The following is a 24,215-nucleotide window of genomic DNA, read 5'->3' as shown; positions in this document are numbered from 1 at the left end:
ATTTATATATATAATATATTCCCAGTCTCTGGAACTCTCACTTCATTAATTTACATGTATTTTATAACAACACTCCTCTCTCACCAACTCGAGAGATGCGCACTCTGGTGTAACAAAAAGTCGATCCAGTTGTGTAAAAAAAAAAGAAACACAGTTTTATTGAAATTTCACAATACTATAGCCGGGCAACAAAAACAGCAAACTCGACACGTTTCGGCGCTCATAACGCCTTGTTCACAGGTAAGTCATGGGATAACCAAAACACCAATTCATGTGAAACCAACAACATAGACATAGAGAAGGGTCCAGAGCTTTCACAACCCTTCAAAAATGGCAACTATCTTTTCCTATCTTCTCAAATACTTCCACTGAAATAAAACACAGAACAAGACAAACATCATAATGTTTGCAATAGCCGTAGGGAAAAATCTAAATATATGACTCATTGTCTTTCATATTCTAAAACACACATATGCAACTGCACATAGCATCTTTTCAATTCCATATCAAAAGCCTAATTTTATTTGTACTTGCAAACTCAAAATCGAGTGGTCAATAAACATCAAAACACATAACATGCTGTCACAGAACACATAGCTTGACATTCGACCTATCTTTGAAGCACCTGCAAATGCAATAAGTTAAACACAGAATTAAAGGCAACTTTATTTATTGATCTCACTTTCCCAAAACTCAGTATACGACCCAACTCACAGTTTGGGAAATAATAGTCTTGACTGTTGGATCAGATGGTTCCTGTTCCCATCACTCTTAGTAAAGAAAGTCAGGGGGGAGAGATGCCTTGATGAACCCCACACATCAACTAACTTAGCCTGAGTGTTAGAACTCAAATGATTCCTTAGTTGTCTTCAATTGATTGTTGCTGAGATCACATAAGCCACTGAGGCCACTGTCTGTAGAATTTTACGTTTTGGAATAGGTTGCTATACAAGATACAATCCATGGGCTCACTCTGTTGGGATGTTGCCCACCATGTACAAAACAGGACCACAATTAACCACCTTTTGGACTTGCTAATTTCCTTTGTTATGTTAACGTATTATTAGAGGGCCCTCGTCATATCAAGGATGTGAAAAGATGCTGCTGAAGAAAGGGCATTTGGAAAATGGTTACATAATTTAATTAAAAAAGAAAATCTGTATGTTCCCAAATCACTTTCTTTCTGTGGAATATGGTGCACGGCTTGTGAGAGCACAGGGAGTATGTAAAGACTGCTGCTTTATTAGTATGGGTGTCTGTGTGCCTCATGTTTACATGGGTTCTAGAGCAGGATGAAGACGGTGGGTAGCAGAGGCGCTGCAAGCAGTGTGTCTGAGTTGGGTCTAGATTGTGTGACAGCACTTGCGCTCGATTGGATGAGTAGGGGTGTGGTGGTCCGTGTGACAGTCAGAGTAATTGAGACTGTTATTGTAGTTGGAGAGAGAACCTGAGTTTTCCCTGGATTGATCCCTTTTCTCTTGCTTTCTCAAATAGGTTTCCTATTCCTCCAGATCTAGTCCTTCTAAAACTCTATTGTTCAATGAGTATGCTTTGCATTAAGTCACTGCGAACAAAATCAACACTCTCCTGAAAATAAGTTTGCCTAATTTAGTAAAGGATGTTAATAATAATACCAACTTTTATGTGATTGACCTGTGAATCAGAAACTGACCGTCCAGAACTCATCTCCCCTCATAGATTCACACTATCTCCTGAACTCGCCAATGCCCAAGTAAATACACATTTGGAAAGTTGCAGCTGCATGTCCTATGATCCTGGTGCAGTGCAATGTTTCTTTATTTCCATGCAGCTGAGCTGTGCATCATATTTAGATTTTTTAAATAAAAAAGTTAATCTTTGTGCATCGTATTTATAGATTAATGTTAGGTGGCCTCATTTCCACGTAGTAAGAGCCACACATATAACCGCAATATAATCATTATATTCACTCATGCTAACTATATTCATAGGTTGTCATTGATATAGCAGAAATCAGTGTTTTCTCTCTTGTCACAGTGACCATATAAATGTGACAGTTTATGCCTTATGTTAAAGTACTAATAGTTTTAATGTAAAGTGGTGCACTGAAAGCATAATAATGTGCATTTACTCCATGTCATCAGACAAAACCCATGTGATATAAAGTTCTGTCTTTGTATTTGATAGATTATTTGCCTGTATGCTGTAGTTCACGATGTAAACAGTCTGCTTTGAAATAATGCTTGATTTTAAGTGGGAAAGGTTTTAGAAATAACAAGTAAATGTGGAAAATGTAGTATCACCCTATAATTACATGAAATGGTTAACAGAATAATTTTGTATAAAGCTGCTGTAAAATGAGCAAGTCTAACAGCTTATTAATTATGAATTTAAAGTCTAGACATACTAAATATATATTAAATGCATACATGAATGAGCCACTTTAATTCATCTGCACTGTCCTAATAGGGGCCTACAAGGCCCTGCTTCGTGACAGTACAGAAAATATTTAGTCATTCTTGCTAACGTGCACTTTCTTTCAGATATTTTCCCATGAGAAAGCCGCCTTGAAATAGATATTCTATTGTAAATTGCATAGCAGGATTAGGAGTTAGATCTTGAGCTCCAAACATTCAAGAACCGCAGAATACCTATTTATACAATTGTATCAAAATTGCATGGAAGCGTACAAATGGAGATCGTTCACATGAAGAGCCTGAGAAATGTCATCAGTGTTGCAGTCTGAATCGCATGACTGTCATTGGACAGTTCATCTTTTGCGTAATTTATGGATGAATCAGCTTGTCCTATGAACTTTAATATACCGTTCTCCAAATGAGTTGCCAGCACTCTTCTAATTTTTCCCTTGAGAGATTTCCTATCCTTTGCCACTTGGACTCTAAGCGGTATATTCCCCTCTACCCTTTTCCCCTTTTGAAATGCCTTGCTGAGACCTAGAAAGATTTTCCCCTGACCCTAAAGAAGAAGAATCTTGCTCAAACGTCTGCCATGCTGACGCCTTCCATTTTTAACCATCTTTTGTTAACTTTAGTTAGTCATTTGATTTCCTGGATTTCTGTTTTCTAAATTCTTTTTGTCCATTTTGTACTTTTGCCACATGTGTTTGTATCTACACATGCTAAATGGATTTGATAATTCATAGGGTTTATCCTTGTTGAGGTTACTAGAGAGTGTAGGCTTAGAAAGCTAAATGATTAAGGACTAAATAGCGCACGTTTAATCCCTTTAAGGATTTTTGCATTGCTTTAGTGTGTTGCCGTGATAGAGTGTTTAGCTTTTCTAGTGTTAATTCGTCTGAACTTCTTTGGAAGGTTTGAGCAGCCTCTAATTGTTTTGTATCTTTATAGTCTTTGTCCTAGGAATCGCATATGTTACTCTGAGCATTCATTTCTAATAAAGCCCTCTGAACTTGTTTCAGCTTGGAGTATCATTGTGTGACTTAATGGATCAATCAGTCAGAATTTGTAGAGCACACTGCTCACCCGTAAGGGTCTCAAAGCGCTAGGGGTGGTCGATCCTCTGTGGTTAGTCAGAGAGCCAGGTCTTAAAGTCCTTCCCGAATTGAGGTAATGGGTCATATTGTAAACTGAAATTTGTTTGAGTTTATGCCAGGTGTCTTCACATCTTTACATGCTGGGTTAAAACGTCCATAGACCTTGTCATAGCAAATATCCTGCGATGGAGAATATGCTCCATCACCATCTTTGCTCGCATGGATAACATGATTTGGGCCTCGGCCTCAGTTGCTTGAGTGTTTCTTTAATAAATGCACTGCAAGGTTCATGTTTTTTTCTCCTGTGCAGGTGCTTTATCGAGGAGTGTTCGTAAAAAGAATTTAGTAATTGTTTATTGGAGAAAATTGTGAGATTTAGCTTATCTATTTATTTTTGGGCCATGGAGATGTAGCGAATAGGGATGGGAAAGAGCCTCCTGTACCAGGCCAGACTGACTGTTACTAACCTCAAGGTTGCACACCTGTACATTCTTTGTTGGGAACCTGGGGAGTCCACCTGCTCCCAAAGAACTTGGTCTCCTGATCAGACGGTGGGACGGAGCTTCCATAACATTCTACTGCGTACTAATTGCATGTTTTCTTAGAAAAGTTAGCAGATCTTGTCACGTTTTCGCTGAGGGAGAGAGACTTTCTCTCATCTCAATAGATTCCCCTTGCCAAGAGATTCAGCTTCATGCTTGAATGCCCATTTCACCCCTGAGAACCTTCATTTGGTTCTTCTGAATCTAACACCTTCCTTCTTTAACTTCCTTTTGCCTCTTTTGCAGCTTTATTTAGATTAGGGACGTTTCTTTATGGAACCTATCTATTCTGTATTCTGCACTTTGTATCTTGATATATTTTGCATTTTCTCCATATAAGATACAAATTCAGTCTGCATAATTATATGGATACATACTGTTTTTGGATACAGTGATTTCATTGAATGATGGTTGTCTGTAACTTGACCAAGTTTTGCATTAATCCTTTATAGTTTAGACATCATCCTCTTGTTTATTAGGAGCAAATTTGGTTTCACTGTAGTTGAAATGCACTGCAGAAGCTACCATCTTCCATATGCATTCAGACGATAACCAAAGGTTCATACAACCAGTGGAGGATCCTGTATGATGACCATATGAGAATTTTCAGGTACAGGAAAATCTGTCCCTCTACCCTGTGCTCAAATCCCAACTGGGGACTGCCCAGCAAGCCTTCAAAAAATTACTAATGGGCGTCTGTCTTCTATCAGAATTGCATCTCTTAAGTCTTGAATCAAACCAAGTAGGTCTGCCATACTGTACACAATCTATCTTATCCTTAAACTTGTTTCAACACTATTCCTCCCTCACAAGAAATTTGCACTTTTCTTTCTGATGTTTTTATTAACAAAATAGATGTCATTCTTAAGAACTTATTGTCAACATATCCCTGTAATCTGTCCAACTCAAACTTGCTTCACAAACAGGAACCAGCTGCCCGACACCTGTCCTGGATTTCTTCTGTATTACATTTTCATTAACCTTATCTATGGTCTATCATAAAGCAATATTTTCTTTTTCTGCTTTGGTGAAAAAACGTTTTGACAGCTCCAAATTTTTTTTTTCAAATATTTGCATTCCAACGCATGATAACTTATACTACAAGATTATAGCAGATGCTTAATTCAACAAAGTTTTAAAATGATACACTACATGATATTTTCTAAGTCATTTCACAAAGATAATATCCCCCTTTCTTCTCATTACACTCATTCAAACATTCACACCTTCAGATTCCTACTCAGCTTCACACTGAAAGCAAATTATCCAGATTTTTACACAGTCCAAAGAGCTTTTTAGTGCATGTTTCTTTTAAACTCTTATTTCTGCACTTTTGGTTAACATTCGAAGGATCTAAAAAGTAGGTAGACACACGTTTTGGTGCTTCTTTTGTTCTTACTGCCACCTACTCTTGACCAAAAGTATATGGTCTACAGTCAAAAACTGGGGGCATAAGGCCATATATTTCATCTGAAGCCACAATTATCGGAAGGCCATAAATCAGAGTCTAAACATTTTTTCATTATTTAAGCAAAATGTATGTCTCACATTGCCGAGGCCCTGCCAATAAGTCCCCTAATAAGTACCGTGCTCTCAAGTCTATGGTAGAATGAGATCTGAGAGCACAATACTCAAAAGAAAGAGGGTGTCTTTGAATCTTTCAGTCATGCAAGGTTTCTCATTCCCACGTGGCTGTGACCTATCAAAATCACCTGTTTACCATTCCTCCATCAGGGTGCTCCCTGTGCTCTTATATTAATTAGTATGCAACATAGTGAATCAGAACAGATTTGTATCCACTATGAGCCTCTTAACAGATCCTTACAGAAGACTGTACAATAATAATTTACCTTGCTTTCTGTTTACTTACTTTGTTTACAAAGGTGATTATACATTTGTATTCACATGATATGTTCATGATCCAGAAATTGACCTATAACTTCTGGAAGGATTTAATGAAAAGCTTGTAGCTCAGTATTACTGGTAAGCATACAGGCCCTCATTACAACCCTGGCGGTCAAACTCGCAGATTACGACCACGGCGGAAGTGCCGCGGTCGCACCGCCAGGACCGGCAGTTTACCGCCATGGTTGTCCCGGCGGCTTTTAATCCGCCAGGGCAGCGCTTCTTGCAGCGCTGCCCAGGGGATTACGAGTCCCCTTCCCGCCAGCCTTTCCATGGCGGTAGGAACCGCCATGGAAAGGCTGGCGGGAAGGGGAGTTGCGGGGCCCCCAGGCACAGCCCCACACTGCTTTTCACTGTCTGCATAGCAGACAGTGAAAAGCGTGACGGGTGCAGCTGCACCCGTCGCACAGCCGCAACACCGCCGGCTCCATTTGGAGCCGGCTCCCATGTTGCGGCCCAGTGGGGATGTCAGAATGGGCACGGCGGGAGTGCGGCTGCACTGGCGGCTGCACAGCGGTTACAAACCCGCCAATGTTGTAATGAGGCCCTTAATGCCGTAATCGTCTCATGGAATTCAAGTTCTATTGCATAGCTATCTTGCTTAACAAACTATCAATTCCAGTGACAAACGCCTCACAAGTTCTGTAATTCCTTCTCAAGGCTATATGGATACATTTCAATTTCCTTTGAGGTATTATTTAATTATCTTCTACAAAATAAAAAAGAATTAGAGATATATTTTTAGACACTATGGGCCTGATTTAGGGTTTGACAGAGTGGTAACGGCTTTCCCATCCTCCGAAATCTAAATCCCACTATATCCTCTGGGATTTATATTTCAGCAGAAGGGTATCAGTCACCTTTGTGACGGAGTAGCCCCAAATTCTAATTCAGTCACTCCATATCATAGGAGTTTCATACACATTAAATAGTAGCTTTTAATGGCTCTACATCTACTCAGGCAACAGCTTGATATGTTGCCTTGATAGAGCATCTGCAAGCTTATTTGAAAGCCTATGGAATATCTTATTCTGTACCTTATACAATTAATATTCGCCATAAGTTGCAAAACTACCTTTTTTAGGAGTCACAACCATCTTTAGTCTAACACTATTGTACATTCATCTTTATATAACTTAATCAAACTGTGAGTGGCATGTTCAAGGCAATGGTATTCACTATATGCATTATTAGCTTAAAACGCGACTCCCTCAATTTATATGTAAATAAAAATACAAACCAAAGTGTAACAAACATACTGTTTGCAACACAGTGGCATTTTTGTGAACACATTATGCAAAGAGTTTGTTGTGTGTGTACAGCTCTCACCTCTACTATTTTCTTTACAGTGATTTCTTTACACATGCCGATTGTTCTCTTCACATAACTCACATTAATGGATAATGCCATTTTTCTGAATCTCTCTACTGTTCCACCCATCAGTCAGGAAATAATAACTCTACATGAGTCCAAATCACAGCAACAGACCCACAAGTCAACAAAGCTGGAATAGGTTCTCATATTTGGCCACAATTGAATATTAGCAGGAATCTACTTGCCTAGTCTTTCCCAAAAGAAATTGAAGAGATAATTTGAACATTGTGTTAAGTGTACTGAAGTCATTTCAAAAACATGCAAACAATCAGCTATTTTGTAAGTTTTAGATGATGGAAACGGAGACATACTAGTTAGTTTCTTCTTATTATAAAACTTCTATAGCTGACCAATTAGGCAGAACTGAACCAGAAAAAATTAGAAAAAAGCTTTGTTACTCCAAATATAGAAATAACTATATATGGGATAGGCATAAGAATATATATACACATGATGCACTAGGAATCTAAGTATTACAATTCACATCATTGAAGATTCCTATTACCTACCATTAATTTTCTATAGTATTCTTTCATTGAGTCCCATCTTGTGCGTTTTTAAAGTGAATATCCAAAATGCTTCTCTTTTTTTGCTTTTCAGTCATATTCTACTGTGTGAAATCGCCCCTTGTTTTTTTCCTGTAATAAATCACCTCAAATCTGATTCCTCATGCTTTATTAGTGTACAATGTGAAATCAAGAGTGCTCTCATTTTTTGTCTCCTAAATAGTGATTTGTGTTCTCCAAAGCTCACTCTGAATTCTCCCTGTTTCTCTTACTTATTGCATGTAGACACAGGACGAAGTAAACTATGTTGCTTAAGCAGATATTTGTCATATCCTTAAGCTGAATGTAGTAACCATTGTGTACTAGTTTGCCCGCCAGCATTGCATGCATGACATGTGCCACACTTGTGGTTGCTCTTAGTCGGATTTTTTCCTGTAACTATAGCTCTCTGTATTCACTGCTTGTTTTCAGGCAACTGAGTGTGGACTAATATGTCTTTTAAATTTGCATTTCACTAGAACGCAAACATTGGTTCATTCAACCTCTCACCTGGCTCAGTAAAGTTAAGACTGTGCTAATTTGAATTTATAATGTTTATAGGTTAGAATGGTGCATAACATACTATTCTCTCTTGTTTTCTATTTTTTCTAGCTGTAAATATTGCTACTCTATTTTAGATTTTGGCTCTCTTGTATACATGCCTGGCTAGGCGAAATAAATATCCTCTATTTTAATATTTCTATTTTGAGTGTTCTGCATTCTTTTTAAAATCTTCATAGAGGCATAATTCTGCCTGAGCCTTAAAGATTGGACAATTAGAACACACTCTTTCTGGCTGTTAGAATGGAAACTTGATAAATCCAAGAGTGTGTTCCTTGCAGTTGGTTTCCTATACACATCCACCTGAATGGATCCCCAAGTGTCATAGATCCATTAGTCCAACAATTCTACCTTTTTCTGTTTTTTTTTTATCATCACACAGTTTTAACCAATCTGGAAAGTCATCCAACTGTTCTTCCGGTCCCTGCCAAATGTAAAAAATATCATCAATAAATATTGGGACCGATCCCTAATAAGAAAAGGACAACTTCATTTTAAAAGAATTTCTCCTCAAATAGCCCCATATAGATGTTTCCCACATTTGGGGCACAAGTTGTTATCAAATTGAAAAAATGTGTTCATTCGAACTGTCTGGAGGCACCCTATAATAAAATGATTTCATCTATTTCATGGTGTTTTTTTAAAGTACATCAGCACAGTTTAAGGGTCCCTCCTGTAGGATATTAATATAGAGTGCCTCTATGTCTAGTGTTACAAAAATCTCCTGGTTTGGTATTGATGGGGACATTTTTTACTTTTTGATCATTTATATTGTGTCTTTAATATAAGAATCTAGTTGGTGATGATGGGTCTTAAAAAATCTATATATTTAGATAATGGTTCTGTCAAAGCATTTATATTGGATACAATGGATCTCAACAGAAGGTCTTAGCTCATTTTTATCTTATGCATTTTAGGTATCCCTTACATAGCAGGGATCCTACAGTAACTCCTGTTGAGAGATCTAAACTCTTTTCCACGTATGTCCCTTCTCTGCTTTGTGATTTCATTGATTTCAGTCTTCATACCTCCAAGAGACCCAATACGTGTTTTTTCATTATGTGCTGTAATTGATAGCATCTATCACCTTTCTGTTCTTGGGGTGTCCTGGGATTGCATCTCCAATCAGCCTTCTACAACTTTTTTCTCTGCTCACTGGAGTAGACACTGGAGTAGACATTCAGTTTTAAAACTATGCTAGTTTTTCCCTGGACTCTTGTCCCATGGTAACTGTAAAAGATCTGGCGGAGCTAGTATATATAGTTTGACATCACTTTGAAGTCAGTCCCTGTTGAATGGTTAACTAATATTTAACTGCAAGAAAGCACAGCTGCCCCACTTTGAAAGAATCTGTCTGTCGACCCTAGAATTACAGCATCATTTCAGACTATTTTTCTTTTCCCCTTTTCTTCCAAGTTTACTAAAGGCACAGGTAGCACCATCTGTGCTCTTATTGAACAGCAACAAACTTACAATGAAAATGTCATTTGAATGGACATTTTCGTTTTGACTGCTCAACTAAGAACCACTGAAATGTTCCACCACTTGGGGCCTAATGTACAATTCCCTCACAATCTAGGGATGTACAATTTGCACACCTGCTGATTTGTGATGAGACTGTAATTTGTGACTTTGTACCAAAAGGCAAATCACATTTTGTACATTTTTGGGGATGAAGGGGGCTGCAAAATTACCTATCTTATGACTATTAATTAGGTAGGTCTCAATTTACAATCCCCTGTGACTGGCTTCCAGTTCAGGGACAGAGGCCTGCAAGAGCAGACTTCTGCCCCAGCATTTACATTCCCAAACAGTAAACAATTTGTTTTAAAGTCACCCGTGTCTATTAACCTGTTCTGTGCCTTGGACGAGGTCACCTCGTCCAAGGCTACAGTTCCCGTGTGCCTTGGACTAGGTCACCTCGTCCAAGTCACAGGAACTTGAGGGAGCGCTAGCGCGCCCCCCCTGTGCACCCCACCCACCCCCCCCCCCAAGGCGGGGATGGAAGGGGAAGCCCTTCCCCTTCCACCCCGACCCCCTCCCCCCACCCCCCGTGACGTCAGCGCGCAAACGCGGGTTGATTAGTCACAGAGCTTCCAGCGCGATTGAAAGAGAAATACTCAGCATTTCTCTTTCAATCACGTGGGGGAGGCCCGGAGAGGCTTCAAAGGGAAGGAAATGTATTTCCTTCCCTTTGAAGTCTCTCCCAGGGTTTCAAAAGCCGGATTGCTTGCAATCCAGCTTTTGAAACCCCACTAGACACCAGGGATTATTTTCTTTTATTGGTTATGAACATAAGGGAGCGACACCTTGGGCAAGGGTTTTTTTGGGAAGGCCTTTTCTGCCCCGGGGGGGGCAGAAACCTCTAGGGCACCAGGGATAAAAAAAAAAATTCTATTAGTTTTGTTTTTTGTTTTTTTTAGGTGGGGAGCGACCCCTTAGGCAAGGGTCGCTCCCCTAGGGGGCAAATTATATTTAGGCCATTTCTGCCCCCCTTGGGGGCAGATTGGCCTATTTTGATGAGGCCAATCTGCCGCCAAGGGGGGCAGAAACCACTAGACACCATGGAGTTTTTTTTGTTTTCGTTAATTTCACGCAAGGGGAGCGACCCCTTAGGCAAGGGTCGCTCCCCTGGGGGGGATTATTTTAGGCCATTTCTGCCCCCCTGGGGGGGTAGATCAGCCTATTTTGATTAGGCCGATCTGCCCCCAAGGACGGCAGAAACCACTACGCACTGGGGATTTTTTTTTTTTTTTTGTTTTACAGATGGGAGCGACCCCTTGGACAAGGGTCGCTCCCCAGGAGGGTCAAATTTATTTTAGGCCGATCTGCCCCCAGGGGGGTCAGAAACCTGTAGGCGCCAGGGCAAAAAAAAAATTGTGTTTTTTTTTTTTTAATTGTTTGTTTTTTTAGAGATGGGGAGCGACCAATTAGGCAAGTGTCGCTCCCCTGGGGGACAAATTGTATTTAGACCATTTCTGCCCCCCTTGGGGGCAGATTGGCCGATTTTAGGTCAATCTGCCCCCAAGGGGGCAGAAACCACTAGGTACGGGGGTTTCTTTTTTTGCCGCCAATGTCACGCAGGGGGAGCGACCCCGTAGGCAAAGGTCGCTCCGGGGGGGGGGGCTTGGGGGGCAAATTTATTTTAGGCCATTTCTGGCCCCCCCCTGTGGGCAGATCGGCCTATTATTAGGCCGATCTGCCCCCAGGGGGGTGAGAAACCTCTAGGCGCCAGGGCAAATTTATTTTTAGTGTTTTTTTTGTTTGTTTGTTTTTTACAGATGGGGAGTGACCCATTAGGCAAGGGTCGCTCCCCTGGGGGGCAAATTGTATTTAGACCATTTCTGCCCCCCTTGGGGGCAGATTGGCCGATTTTAGGTCAAGAAACCACTAGGCACTGGGGATTTCTTTTTTGCACCAATGACACGCAGGGTGAGCGACCCCATAGGCAAGGGTCGCTCCCGGGGGGGGGAAGGGGTTGGGGGGACAATTTTATTTTAGGCCATTTCTACCCCCCATGGGGCCAGCTGAGCTAGAGGCCAAAATCCACAGGTAGGCACTTTGCAAAAAACAGCTCTGTTTTCTGTGAAAAAATGTGTTGTGTCCACATTGTGTTTTGGGCCATTTCCTTTCGTGGGCGCTAGGCCTACCCACAGAAGTGAGGTACCATTTTTATCGAGAGACTTAGGGGAACGCTGGGTGGAAGGAAATTTGTGGCTCCTCTCAGATTCCAGAACTTTCTGTCACCGAAATGAGAGGAAAAAGTGTTTTTTTTTGGCCAAATTTCGATGTTTGCAAAGGATTATGGGTAACAGAGCCTGGTCAGAGCCCCGCAAGTCACCCCATCTTGGATTCCCCTGGGTTTCTAGTTTTCAAAAATGCGCTTGTTTGCTAGGTTTCCCCGGGTGCCGGCTGAGCTACAGGCCAAAATCCACAGGTAGGCACTGTTTTCTATGAAAAAATTTGATGTGTCCACGTTGTGTTTTGGGCCATTTCCTTTTGTGGGCGCTAGTCCTACCCACACAAGTGAGGTATCATTTTTATCAGGAGACTTGGGGGAACACTGGGTGGAAGGAAACTTGTGGCTCCTCTCTGATTCCAGAACTTTCTGTCACCAAAATGTGAGGAAAATTTGTTTTTTTAGCCAAATTTTGAGGTTTGCAAAGGATTCTGGGTAACAAAACCTGGTCAGATCCCCACAAGTCACCCAATCTTGGATTCCCCTAGGTCTCTAGTTTTCAAAAATGCACAGGTTTGGTAGGTTTTCCTAGGTGCCGGCTGAGCTAGAGGCCAAAATCTACAGGTAGGCACTTTGCAAAAAACACCTCTGTTTTCTTTCAAAAAATGTCATGTGTCCACGTTGTGTTTTGGGGCATTTCCTGTTGCGGGCGCTAGGCCTACCCACACAAGTGAGGTATCATTTTTATCGGGAGACTTGGGGGAACATAGATTAGCAAAACAAGTGTTATTGCCTCTTGTCTTTCTCTACATTTTTTCCTTCCAAATATAAGAGAGTGTGTAAAAAGACATCTATTTGAGAAATGCCCTGTAATTCACATGCTAGTATGGTCACCCCGGAATTCAGAGATGTGCAAATAACCACTGCTCCTCAACACCTTATCTTGTGCCCATTTTGGAAATACAAAGGTTTTCTTGATAGCTATTTTTGACTCTTTATATTTCAGCAAATGAATTGCTGTATACCCGGTATAGAATGAAAACGCACTGCAGGGTGCAGCTCATTTATTGGCTCTGGGTACCTTGGGTTCTTGATGAACCTACAAGCCCTATATATCCCCGCAACCAGAGGAGCCAGCAGACATAACGGTATATTGCTTTCGAAAATCTGACATTGCAGGAAAAGTTACAGAGTAAAACGTAGAGAAAAATTGCTGGTTTTTTCACCTCAATTTCCATATTTTTCTTTTTCAGTTGTTATTTTCTGTAGGATCTACAAAAATGACCCCTTGCTGAATTCAGAATTTTGTCTACTTTTCAGAAATGTTTAGGTTTCTGGGATCCAGCATTGGTTTCATGGCCATTTCTGTCACTGACTGGAAGGAGGCTGAAAGCACAAAAAAGTGTAAAAATGGGGTATGTCCCAGTAAAATGCCGAATTTGTGTTGAAAAATTGGGTTTTCTGATTCAAGTCTGCCTGTTCCTGAAAGCTGGGAAGCTGGTGATTTTAGCACTGCAAACCCTTTGTTGATGCCATTTTCAGGGGAAAAAACACAAGCCTTCTTCTGCAGCCACTTTTTCACATTTTTTTTTAAAAAACGAAATTTTCACTGTAGTTTGGCTAATTTCTTGGCCTCTTTCAGAGGAACCCACAAAGTCTGGGTACCTCTAGAATCCCTAGGATGTTGGAAAAAAAGGACGCAAATTTGGCTTGGCTAGCTTATGTGGACAAAAAGTTATGAGGGCCTAAGCGCAAACTGCCCCAAATAGCCAAAAAAAGGCCTGGCACAGGAGGGGGAAAAGGCCTGGCAGCGAAGGGGTTAAAGGGACCAGTGCTGCTTTAAAAACAGTTTCCTGTTTGTGAAGACATCAAGAGGGGCAGGCAGTGGTCCCCCATTCCACGGCCTATTCCCTTCCGAGGACACCCAACACAATTCTTAAAGAGGAACGGATCCCAATGGTACCCGTTCCCCGGTGCAAATCAGCTGCCACTTCCTTTGACATTTTGGTAACTGATCAGTGGCAAACCATTAATATATCATAACAATTTGCAATGAGGAAAGAACACCCATTTTACCCCCCTTCCTAATTGCAATTTAATTTGCAAAATTAGTTCATTAAATAGGAGATTGGCATTTTGTGGTAAAAAAAAAAACCTGTGATATTTGGAATCTCTTTGCAAACAGAAAATACCTTTGTACTTCATGCCCTTAGTGGCCAATTAAAAAGACTCTGAAAGAAAGCTTTTTAGTGTGTTTGATATATATTTATTTTCACTCCTACACAGCCAACTCTGCAGCCTACTCTTGCTAATGAAAATCTGATTGTAAACGGATTCTTCCCAATAAGATTTTTTCTCTCATATAGAAAGAAAACAGTTATTTACAACACTGTACTTCGGGGGAGACAAAGGAGTGACAAAGAGAAGCCCCATGGTAGAGGAAGGAACACAACATGGAGTCAGTGGAAGCATAAGTGGGGACAAGACAGTACCTGTTGCACTATTATTTACAGTCTAATACTTTGATTTATAGTTCTCTTCAAGCTTCATTTTACTGCTCAAAATGTGTGCATTTTGTATCTGCAGGGAGGGGTATCATGAGAAAGTACATTGACCATTTTAATGTGTATTTAGATACTTGTCTTACCAGGTAAGCATGTGCTGCAGGGTCTGAAATAATTGACATATCTTCAAGGTTGTTTACTGGGTGAATGGCAACAACCCCACCAAATAACTAGTGGTTTTCCATTTCCTAGATTTTCCATATCTCTCTGTACAGTCGGTGAAAAATATGGAAGTAGAATATGACCAACCACTTATTGCCCCCTCTCCTTTCCTAGAACGTGCCACTTCTAAAGAATTCATACACTGCCTCCAAATAGAGAAGTAGGAAGATAGGTCTGCTCACAGCTCATTTCATATATTGTTTGTCCTGTGGTTTCAACAACTGGGTATTTATTGCTCCTTTGTCAGAGCAGTGAAGAACCATGCTCAGGCCCTGAGCCACCCTCATCACCTGGTCTTCAAAGACTCAAGGAACGCACTTTATGGCCCGCCTCCTCACATCTCTTTCAGGTTTCTGCAGACATGAGGGAGAAGAGTAAATGGGAGGAGGGGTCTTGTGCCACTAACTGCCATCTTCCCTGTCAGTCGCGTGTCTGCAGAGATCTGGGCTGACAGGGGAACATTTCCTTTGTTGATGAATGACTCTTACAGAGCTGCTGGAAGAGGGGCCCCAGCTCTCCCTTCTTACATTGAAAGTGACAAGTGCTGCTTGAAGCTGGGAGTAGTGAACAACTCCACTATTTACTGCTACCCCGCTACTCTCCTTGACCTGATTCACACTAGTAAACACAAGAAGAGCCCTACAATAAACTAATATTGTCACATATTTTCAGCAACGTAATCTAGGTGATCATTGCTAATCTGTTTTATGTTGTACATAAACACACTACATCACTTGTCATTTTAATCCATGTTTGCTTAAAGAGAATGGCAAACTTTGGCAGTAGAATTCTTACCTTAAGTCTGGCAATTCCTCGATCTAATGGATGATTGTATTTTTCCTCCTCCAAATCCAGGTTTTCAATGTTAACCAAGCCTGTTTTGCGGGAACGACCTTTCATTTTCTAGGAAAACAAAAATGTAAAAACAAATTGTGTCACTTCTAACACAGTTATAATCATGCAAGGTGCACATTGACATTGAGATTCTGCTTGGAAATTCGAGTCGTAAAATGCCAGTACTAGGCTAGAATCATCGTTAGGGCTCTGTGGAGACACAGAGATGCCCATAATAGACCAATGTAGCCAAGACCTTGGTGGTTACTGGGATACTGAAATAGGCATGAACACTCGTTCCAGGTGTACCATACTCATTCTTCAGAATATTTGCTTACATGGCCAGACTGGTGACATGTAAGTCTAGGCAGTCATATTTATGTTCAAATAAAAGTTTAGAATAGCCAAAAAAAGTCACATACATATCTAAGACCACAGTGCCCCTATCCAGCACTCCCACAAACTGCTCCTCCACAATTTTCCAAATTACTTGGGCACAATCTTTTTATGTGGAAGGTATCTATTCAGCCTTTATTCATTTCTCTCACTTTTTAATAAATAAATAAGACAATGTATGAAACCACCTTCTGCCCAGGTTACCTGGTTCCATTGAAAATAGTTTAAGATCATGTTGGTAAAGCCCCTAATCAAAGAAATTAATTGTATCTTATCTCAATAAAGATGGACACTCAATAATCTGAAAGAATCTTGGCTCAATGCTTAAAATACATAATTTATATTGTGAGTACATTTTGATTTCATCAGATTTCCATTTTATCAATATATGTGCAAATACCCATCCTCCCACATTCAGATTCATTGTATGTATATTTATCGCATGATTATAAATTGCGGGAATCTAAAACTACTTGACTGGATTAACACTTCAAGGACTATGAGTACCATTGTCCAGATCAAATAAAGTCTAGGACTGCTGACCAATGTCACATAAGTTGTACACGGTGAAGGTTCTAGGAACAACATCTACCACCCAACTTCAGTAATTTTTTCCACAGCGCTATAGCTGTGGTGATCAATAATCCAGACTCCAATCCTGGACAGGGATAGGGACTGCCTGCTAGGAGAGGAGAAGGATCTACTGTTTATGATAGGACTACATTGCCTAGAAGTTAACTTCAATTTCCTTCAGTGACTAGAAGAAGAGATACACAAGATAGCCTACACTCAATGCAAGCTCAGTCCTTAAAGGATCACTCCTTAAAGGATCACTCCTTAGGCATATCTCAGTCACAAAGAGGAAATATAATCAATCTTTTTTTTTACAAATAGGGTCTAAATTTTAGCTGTCAAGATATGGAACTCGTGAGACCCACCGATCACTGAACAATGTCTTTCAAACTATGAACAACAACACAGTCAGACAAAGGCCAGGTAAACATCAGTCAAGGTGATCTTCAGGTTTTCTTTTTTTTCTTACCTAAGACCTCCTTCTCAGAAGAGGATAGCTTTGCTGGTGTGTGAAGTGTCTAACTTGAAAGTAAAAAGTAAAGCCTGTGTAGAAACTGCAGTGCTTTCAACTAAACAAGTTCCAGGGAATCATCAAAAAAGAGAAATAGTGATTCTGAAAAAGATGTCTGTGATAAAAAATATCACTAAACTCAATTTCCAAGAGGTCAAAGGAATCACAGCACATTATGAAGAAAGAAGTACAAGAAGAAAACTAAAGAGAAACTTTTGAGCTAACCGTTAGGACAAATTCACAAATAGGAGCAAAGAAGACCAGTCAAAATACAGCTGTTGAACCATATTTCTGTTGTATATTCACAAGCATTAGAATGAAGGGTCATAGATGGGCAGGTGAAGGATGTTAGCCCAATAACAACAGAAAGAATCTCATGAAACAAGCAAGTCTTAAAGCTGGTAGACTATTGGGTTCAGAAGGAATACACTTTACGTTACTAAAGGTGGTTAGATCTGGCTCAAACGTGTGTGAGAAAGGAAAGGCTGTGACAAAATAAAGAAAATGTAGTCCACCACAAAATTGAGGGTAAAGAGGTCAGTTACCTCATCGCAGATAGTGGAGAAACTAGTACAGTCACAAATGAAATAAAAATCTAACATATTAAAAATCAAAGCTACAAGATTCACAACAACATGCTTTACAAGCCCTCGTCACTTAATAGAATTTATTTTTTGACTGGGTAACTATAAGAAACTAACAAAGCATATCACTTGGCATGATCTAAAGTTAGGCCTGTCATTCTATTACCTTTGTAGGGGTGCAAGACAGGCATTAAAATTACTTCATGTAAGGAACACATTATATAGACAGTAAGGTAGAGCACTGAATTAAACACTTTTCACTGACACTTACGTGTCACAAATTTGAATTTCGGCAAGACCTTCTCAGCTGTCCATATCTGGAGGTCAGTAAACTGAGCGAAGTTAGATCGGACATTAGTGCCACATGGTATTTATAGCATTTTAATTAGGCGTAACTTCACTACAACAAACTACTTAAAAAACAGGCAATTAAAAAGGGCAAACGTGTTTCAGTGGAACAAATCTACAAAAACCAAAGATAGTGAATGAACTGGACTGCTTGCCATCCGATGCAGAGGATACAAACACTATAAATGAATTAACATATGCATTTGACAATCACGGACAAGCATCAGATTTGAATATTGGTAAAGATGAAGGCCACAGAAGTAATATGAATCTAGAATAGACAGAAAACAGGAAGAGGGAATAGTCTTGGCTTCTCTATGTTATCACATTCTACATTTTTATGATGAACTATTGCTGCTATAACAAAAAACACATTGGTCCCTCCTAGATGCAAAGAACCAAATGGCGCATAAAATGTATTCAAAAGAGTTTATGAAAAACAAATTCAAGACACATAGCGGTGCAGTGAATAATGGTGCAAGATTAACATGTTTGGTGCTCTCTTTAGAGGTGATACACTCAAGTGATAAATCGTGATCAGTAACTGTATCAACAAACACAAGAAGAGCACAGCTCTTTACAGCAAATTCTCAACAATCATATAGGGTCTGTGTTTTTAAAGTCAACAGCGATTTGATCACAGTAAAAGTGGTGGGATCATCATCAGGACTCAAGGGAATAAAATGAGTCTGAGAGAGAGATTATAAAAGGCAATGCCGTTGCTAAATGAGGGGGTCCCTGGTGACAAGCCTCAGTTAGTTATTACCACAGGTCCCCAGTGATCCTTGGGTCTCTATTGTTCAGATATTAGAACTACTCCTGCCATCACTCTGAGATGCTGTCACCTTTGGATCCCAATCAACAAAGCAGCATACTGTTTACCTCCTTCTGGATACATCCCATGAAACAAATATCTAAGAAACCAGTATATCTACTTATGGAAACGTGGTCCGTGCACTGCTCCACAGGTTCTGAGTCTCTTCTTACTGTTTCATTTATGTATACACCGTGCACTCACGGTGCACAGATGTACTTTCAGATATCAGGCAACAAAAAGACAGACAATCAGTAATTTGTATATTGTATGCAAATATCATTAATTGGATTGAAGAATTAAACTGTCCCATCTTCTAGTAACCGGAATTGTAACTGTTCTGCTTGACCAGATGGAAAATATGAGCAGTTTAAGCTTAGTAGACTTAAATCTTCTAATCACCACTAAATTATCTGTTCACCAATATACTTGGTTTGAACACGCGGGGCGAGTGTTTAATATCGGATTCACAAACTGCACTTTGTAGTATGTGTTGTAGTACTATACACAAACTGCACTTTTGTAGTAATTTACACTTTTCAGTATGCTTACTACTATTCAGTATTCACAAACTGCACTTTTGTAGTAACTTATACTTTTGTAATAACTTACACATTTGTATTACGTCCCTACCGCCATTGTTTTCTATGGGAGAATGTTGCAGTACCAGTGGTTGGCCATGTGTAGTGCTGGACTTACAACAAAAGTGTAAATTATTACAAAATTGCAGTTTGTGAATACCGAAAACTAGTGAACTTACTCAGAAGTTCAGGGTGTTTTTAACAATGTATCAGTAGCCACTGGGTACGACGTTAATTATTTATGCTCTTCTGTAGTAATTCTACTATTTTTCACTGTCACATAAAGTTACTAGTGGCTGTTTGTCTGACTGCTCTTACAATATGAAAACGTGCTGGCACCAAATGCAATAGGTTACACATTTCATTAATTATAGTAAGGGTGGTGGAGCTGGGCATCTTGGTTTAGGGTTGGAGTAAAGGTGGTGCTAGTTTCTATTTGCATGGGTTAGAGCAGCAAGAGGAGTGTCCCTGTGACTGTAATGGATGGGTGGCTATGTGTGCATGGGAGGAGGAAAACAGCCTTTACAACCCAGTCTTTACCATGCAGTGCCTTTACCACACAGTTAAGTAGTTATACCTTTAAAGCACATGCCTTTAGCACCCAAATAGCTTTTTTTTTATTACATAATTATTATGTAATTTTTTAAAAAAAGGTTTAGAGTTGAATAGCGGTAAAGGGAGGTAATGGCGATATTCGAGTTTAGGGGTGGGCTGTGATAAAGGGAAGTTAGTAGTGTAATGAAACCTAGGGGGTTTGGCGGGATTTCCACACAAAAAGGTCAAAAAATGAATAGATGTGTGTGTATTCACTGGAAAAAAAGGTTAAAGTGACGTTATAATCAATGTCGGTTAAAAATACAATTTAAACTAAAATATAAAAACACAGAAATTCACCAGCAATAGTTTATTGAGCTAACCATAACTTGCACTCCCACCATGCACTGCTTATGTACTCACATATTACATCACTCATGTCATGTTCAATTATATCACTGATGACCTCTCAAATGACATAATTAATGACATCGCTGATGGCATCATCCAATAAGTGTAACAGCTTGCTAAACACTTCTAACACTGAATGTTATTTTGTGAGCTACAGCAACAGCACATTTCCTATAGCTTCTGTACTGCAAATGAGAGCAAGCTTTTACAACATACTTGGCCTCCTACAAGGACTTGGATGTGTAGAGTGTGGACTTTCCATGAATACTTATAAGCAGGATAAAGGCTGTGCCTGGTAAGGGCTTCCGCATAGCATGGTTTGAAAGTCTGTAAATAGTGGTCTCTCCGTGAAAAGTTGTGCACAGAATGAAACTCTGTGTAGTAGGAGCATGAGGACGTAATGGGGCTTGGTTGTCTGGAGAGAATGTCCTCTCCATGAAGAGTTGTGCACAAGTTGGAGCATGCGCGTAATAGGTGCTTGCTCACCTAATGAGCCTAGATGTCTTGAGTGAGTGGGTTCTTCAAAAAGAGTTTTGCACAGGCGAAAGGCTGTGTGCGCAGTATGCACTTGGGTAACTAATGGGGCTTGGGTACCTGTGGGAAGTGGATTTTAGTGGAAATGTGTGCATATTGCAAAAGATGATTGCAGTAGAGTCTTGTCAACTTAATGGGGCTTGTGTGTCTAAAAACAGTGGGCTACACTTTTATTATGTTATATAAGCACATATGTTTATGTAATTTATACCTGACATGATTGTGTGCCATTTAGTACTTATTTACAAAATGTCAAAGGCTGTACTGGTTTGTTTGGTAAGTTGAACAGCGGTCTGTTGGATAATGCCAACAACTATGTTGTTGAACATGTCACGAGTGATGTAATATGGGAAATCATAAACAGAGCATGGAAGTGGCACAGGTTATAGTTAGCTCACTAAGCTATAACTGGTGAATTTCTTTTTAAGTTTAAAATTGTATGTTTAACTGACATTTTTACCTAGGTATAACATCACTTAAACCTTTGGTTTTTCAGTGAATTTCCAAGTTTTTTTTAACACAAATTAAGATCTTATTACCCTACTTAACTATAACATCACTTTAACCTCTGGTTTTTTTTTAGTGCATTTCTAGGTTTTTTTTTAATGCAAAGTATGATCTTACTACCAACACCTAACTATATTATCACTTTAACTTTTGGTTATTTCAGTGAATGTCTCGGATTGTTTTTCCCACAAATCATGATCTTTCTACCATACAGAACTATAACGTCACTGGCCTGTGATGGAGAGGCCGTGCACCCAACCCAACTAGGTGCAGTCGACCCTGCCTTGCATGGCCAGCCAATGAGAGCGCTCATCACAATATAAAGGGATGCCGTTTTAAAAAAGAGAGGCCTACTGGCTTTCTCAAGGTGTCTCCACATTAGCATAAATAAGACAAGTTTATTAGCTTTGTCAAGAGGTGGCCACATCAATACACAAGGCAAGCCTATTAGTTTTGTCAAGGGGTTATATAAAGACAAGCATACTGACTTTGCCACGGGTTCACCACATCATTATACAAGACAAGCCTATTGGATTGGTCAAAGGGTAACCACATCAGTTCACACAGCAAGCCTACTGGCTTTGTCAAGAGTCACTACACATGTAGACAAGCCTATCTGGCTTTGTCATGTGGTGAGAGACAGGGAGAACACAAGGGAGTCCTAAATATTAGGAGCAAGAGTCCTCACACACCCAGTTGAGTGTCATGCTTTACAATCGGACGTGCTCCTCATCGGACCGGTGCTGCAATGTCTGGCGGGCACCCCCCATAGGGGGGCTCTTTGCTGGAGATCTTTTCTCGATGATGCCACAAACCCCAAGAGTGAGTAAGGAGAAAAAGAGGAGAGATCAACAGAAAGAATAAAATTGGCTCAAGACCCTAACTGAGTGCTAAGTTTATTTGTCTGTGTTGGGTGATGGCCAAGATTAAAAATGTAACATGAGAGTGAGATAGAGATAATGCTCAACCACTCTCTAACAACTTTTTGCACTGCATTTGCAATATAAGAGGCCCTTTTCCTGGAGAAAGGGTTTCTTCTACCTTGCAGAGTCCTGTGAAATGTGGTGAGGGTAGTGTAAGCTAACGTCCTTGTCACTGGGACACTACTCTACTCGTCTAGGCTTTTCAAAAACAATTTGGTGAATTCTGGGAACTGTAGTCTTGGTTCAGTTCAGCTGAAGTAATTAGGCCACACACTTGAAAACAGACATCTGTAAAGTAATAGATTTTTTTCCAGTATTCCAATCACTTCTAACTTAAATTCTCTGATGTGGTTATGTCTTCTTGTGGTGCCCTACTTGAAGGTTTTAATTGTGTGTGCGTGAGGAATCAGTATGATACTTGTCAATGTGTGTTGAAATTTTATTTAAGTATGTGGAGAAAGTTGGGCCATTTTGATGAAGAAATAATCTCGAAGTAATAGTGATTTATTTGTATCTGTTTTTCTACTTTATATTATTTTCTACAAATTACGATTACATACGAGGATTATAAAACTGTAACTGTGTTGAAAAGGAACAATAAAAAAATTATATTGCGTATATATAAAGAATTTGGGTTACGACAATTCTTGGCTCAATACATACGTTGTGCGTTTTGTAATGTTACCGGATCCATACAAAAGTGAAAGATGTAGGGTGTTTGGTTATTCTTCTTTGCTCCAATCTGTAAAAGGAAAACCTGGCACTGATAAAGGGCCATCCCATGGAGTCATTAACTAACCGTGGGTGAAAGCGTGAGGGGTCTTAATGCATCCTGACAAAGCAGTAAGAACTCAATCTGGCCCTGTAACATATATTCAAAGTATTTAGACTGCACTCCCCAGCCCCAAAATGGTGGAATGAACTACACTGTGGGAGTGGCATGCTTGCAAATTATGCTCTTGACGACTTGAAATGAAATTAGCTGCATATAATATGCGTGGGGTTCCAAAAACACCAATAAACGAGGAATACAGATCTAAGGGGAAAACGGGAGATTTCTTGACAAGCAGGTGCATCTGAAAAGGCAGTGAGGTTGGGGACATGCCCGGTGCACTCCAGGCGCTGCTGAAAAGCATCTGACACTGCCCCATCCCTGCCATTCGTTCAGTTGCTCCGGCCTGTCGAAAACTCTCTTTCTGAGACAGGGGCAGGACGCCTCCGTCAAGAATGGGAGCTTGTGCTGCATGAAAGTGAACAATCGAGGCAGAGTTACAAAGGCACAGATGAAATGCAAAATAACATGCATACATTCTGGGTTCACTTTACACCCCGACCGTCAGCAGACCCACCTCAGTCTTCTCTTCAAGTTCCAGCTTCTGGTCAATCAGATCCGTGGCCCACTTCACCTCCTTCTCCATGGCTGAACCCAAAGAGCGCCCTTCACAGACTGAAGCAGGGATATGTCAGCGGGTAGAGCAGATCCCTCTCAGTTGCAGTGCGAGGCCCTGTGCGGGAGATGACGCAGAAAGTACTTTACCAAACGTCCTCACTATTCAGAGAGCAAAACTTTCAACAGCTCCTCCAGTATAGACTAGTCGATTACACCAGCCCAGCTCCCTCTGACACCGTGGATAAGAGAAGCCCTGTTCCATCTTTTATAGAGGACAGGCAGGGCCCGCCCCTCTCTCACAGGGGATGAAGGGCCACCGCCTCGAAGGACAGGTGTGGGCCCCTCCACGTGACTTGAAGCCCGAGCTATCAGCTCGCTGCATTCCCACATGCCTCTCCCTGACCTTGTCTCAGTCCCAGCCGCACTCTCCATGGAGCGCGTGGCTTTCCT

The 24,215-nt window shown here is 40.4% G+C and overlaps 1 protein-coding gene across 2 annotated transcripts in view; it reads right to left on the bottom strand.

Annotated features, from left to right (window-relative positions):
- Positions 1-24,018, bottom strand: part of ANKRD2 (ankyrin repeat domain 2) — a 101,148-nt gene extending 77,130 nt beyond the window's left edge. For both annotated transcript variants that reach the window (XM_069239622.1, XM_069239623.1), the window contains exons 1-2: positions 23,725-24,018; positions 15,621-15,728 (exon numbers count right to left, since the gene is read on the bottom strand). In XM_069239622.1, the coding sequence (XP_069095723.1) occupies positions 15,621-15,728; positions 23,725-23,793 (177 nt within the window). In that variant the 5' untranslated portion in view covers positions 23,794-24,018. The remainder of the gene's footprint in view (positions 1-15,620; positions 15,729-23,724) is intronic.
- Between the last annotated feature and the right edge of the window lie 197 nt (positions 24,019-24,215).

The sequence above is a fragment of the Pleurodeles waltl genome, chromosome 6, assembly GCF_031143425.1.
Source record: "Pleurodeles waltl isolate 20211129_DDA chromosome 6, aPleWal1.hap1.20221129, whole genome shotgun sequence".
Taxonomy (NCBI): Eukaryota; Metazoa; Chordata; class Amphibia; order Caudata; family Salamandridae; genus Pleurodeles; species Pleurodeles waltl.
This window is presented reverse-complemented; position numbering and strand designations above follow the sequence as displayed.